This window comes from Amphimedon queenslandica, unplaced genomic scaffold, assembly GCF_000090795.2.
Source record: "Amphimedon queenslandica unplaced genomic scaffold, v1.1 AMPQUscaffold_7844_Cont20209, whole genome shotgun sequence".
Lineage (NCBI taxonomy): Eukaryota > Metazoa > Porifera > Demospongiae > Haplosclerida > Niphatidae > Amphimedon > Amphimedon queenslandica.
Genome location: NW_003551876.1, coordinates 1 through 2,168, shown reverse-complemented (window position 1 = coordinate 2,168; position 2,168 = coordinate 1). Strand labels below are relative to the sequence as shown.

Sequence of the window (2,168 nt, the reverse complement as noted above, 5' to 3'; positions counted from 1 at the left end):
GACATCAATATAATGTAGAATAATAATACATCATTAATGTTTCAAAAGTACTTTTAGCTTCTCAATGTATGGAGTCTGTCCATACATAATATAAACACATGGGACTTCAATGCCTAGCTGAACACCACGGTTAACATGTCCTCCAGTAATTTTACAGACGGCACTGTGTCCAGGTTTCATTAGGAAATAATGAAAAACTTTGCTCAAAGATAAAGGGACGTGACCAGCAACATAATCGTCTTTCATGATAGCGACAGCATATCTGTCGTGTTCATTGTTGGTTTCACGACTCAAACCAAGTACTTCCAATACAGGAGTCCATAAGTGACTGTATACATGATATCCACGAACGTGAGACTGTAACTCAAAAGAAGAGAGCGCTAATTCAGCCATAGCCAGCCAAAGACAAGACAGCAGTCGATATGAGCCTGAGGGGGTCACGTGGTATCAATTTACTGTTCCAGCTGCAATTAGCGAATATGGCCGCCGCACCTGTCAAGAGAAACGAGTTGTCTTTGAAGAGAAGGATCGAGGTCCTTGATTACATCGATAGAAACCCTGGTTGTGGAGCAAGGAAAGTAGCAACGGTTTTTGATTGTGAAGAGACTCAGATTCAATCGATCATTAAAAGTAAAGTCTCAATAAGGAACCAGTTCGAACTTATGAACTGTTCTCAAGACACTAAAAGAGCTCATAAAGCCACTTTCCCAGATATAAATGAAGCCGTTTACAAATGGTACTGTTTAGCTAGACAATAAAACATACCTGTTTCTGGGCCATGTTTGAAAGAAGCTTTAGAAATTGCCCGATCTCTCGATAAGGATACGACATTCAAGGCATCAAACGGCTGGTTGGACTGCTTCAAAAAGCGACATGGTATTCAACAGATGACTGTGAGTGGAGAATGTGGAGATGTCAGTGAAGCTACGGTTACTGGGTGGCACGATAGGGTGAAGTCTCTGATTGCTGGTTATTCTCCCGAAGATATATGGAACACAGATGAAACTGGTTGTTTCTACCGTGCACTTCCTGATAAATCTCTCTCTGATAAAGCTAAACAATGTAGAGGAGGAAAGAAGGCCAAGGAGAGGCTAACCATCTCTCTTTTTGCCAACGCAGCAGGTGGGAAAGAAGCACCAATAGTAATTGGTAAGTCTGCTAGTCCCAGGTGTTTTAAAGGCCTAAGAAATAAGAAATGTCCACATGGATTACCATACTACGCCAATAAAAAAGCGTGGATGAACATAGATGTCATGGATGAAGTCATTTTACAGCTAAATAAAAAAATGGTTAGAGAGAAGCGAAAATACTTCTATTTATGGATAATGTGTCTTCCCACTCTCCTAATTTAAAGGATAAGTTTTCTAACGTCAAAGTCATCTTTCTTCATGCTAATACCACTTCAAGACTACAACCTCAAGATGCAGGCATTATAAAAAATTTTAAAGTTAAGTATATGAAGAAAGTACTTAAATATATGCTAGCCAGAGTAAATGAGGAGGATGACACCACTGCTTCTACTATTTGTAAATCGGTTGATATTTTAATGGCTATACGATGGATAAAAGAAGCTTGGGAAGAAGTAACCGAGCAGACTGTCACCAAATGTCTTCGACACTGGTATTACTAAGGCACTGCTTGTGAGGCTGAGAATGATACCGATGACGACCCATTTGCTGAGTTGGATGAATTGGTTACACAAGTAGGTACTACTGATGGTATCTCAGCTGAGCAATATGTAGATGATGAATCATATCTTTCAACCAGCCTTGGTATAGATATTGACGACACAACTGCTGATTGGAGATGCAATTTGAGATCTGCTGTTGTTAGTTAGATGTCGTCATCACAAAGCAATGAAATAATGCATACTGGAAGTTGTGTAGTCCTAGATGGTGATACATGTAGCAGCGATGAATCTCAAGATGAAGATGTTTCATCTAGTATCACTTCGTATGATGAAGGCATGGCAATAGCATATAACCTAATCCTTTTTTAGTCGAAAAAGGGCACGAAAAAGCTGCTGAGTTACAATCACAAGTTCTCTCGACATTACAAGACGAAAAACTAAAGATAAAACTAACATCTCAGTTACACCAAACTACTCTTAGAGACTTTTATTGATAACTAGATCTATATATATATATATACAGTATATAAAAGAGTTG

General features: G+C 38.9%; 1 protein-coding gene across 1 annotated transcript; it reads left to right on the top strand.

Moving 5' to 3' along the window:
• The first annotated feature begins 887 nt into the window (after positions 1-887).
• On the top strand, positions 888-2,124 carry LOC100641954 (tigger transposable element-derived protein 6-like). The gene is made up of 4 exons (XM_011410576.1): positions 888-1,289; positions 1,355-1,582; positions 1,646-1,832; positions 2,000-2,124. Exons 1-4 carry the CDS (start codon positions 888-890, stop codon positions 2,122-2,124), a joined length of 942 nt encoding a protein of 313 aa, XP_011408878.1.
• The last annotated feature ends 44 nt before the right edge of the window (positions 2,125-2,168 follow it).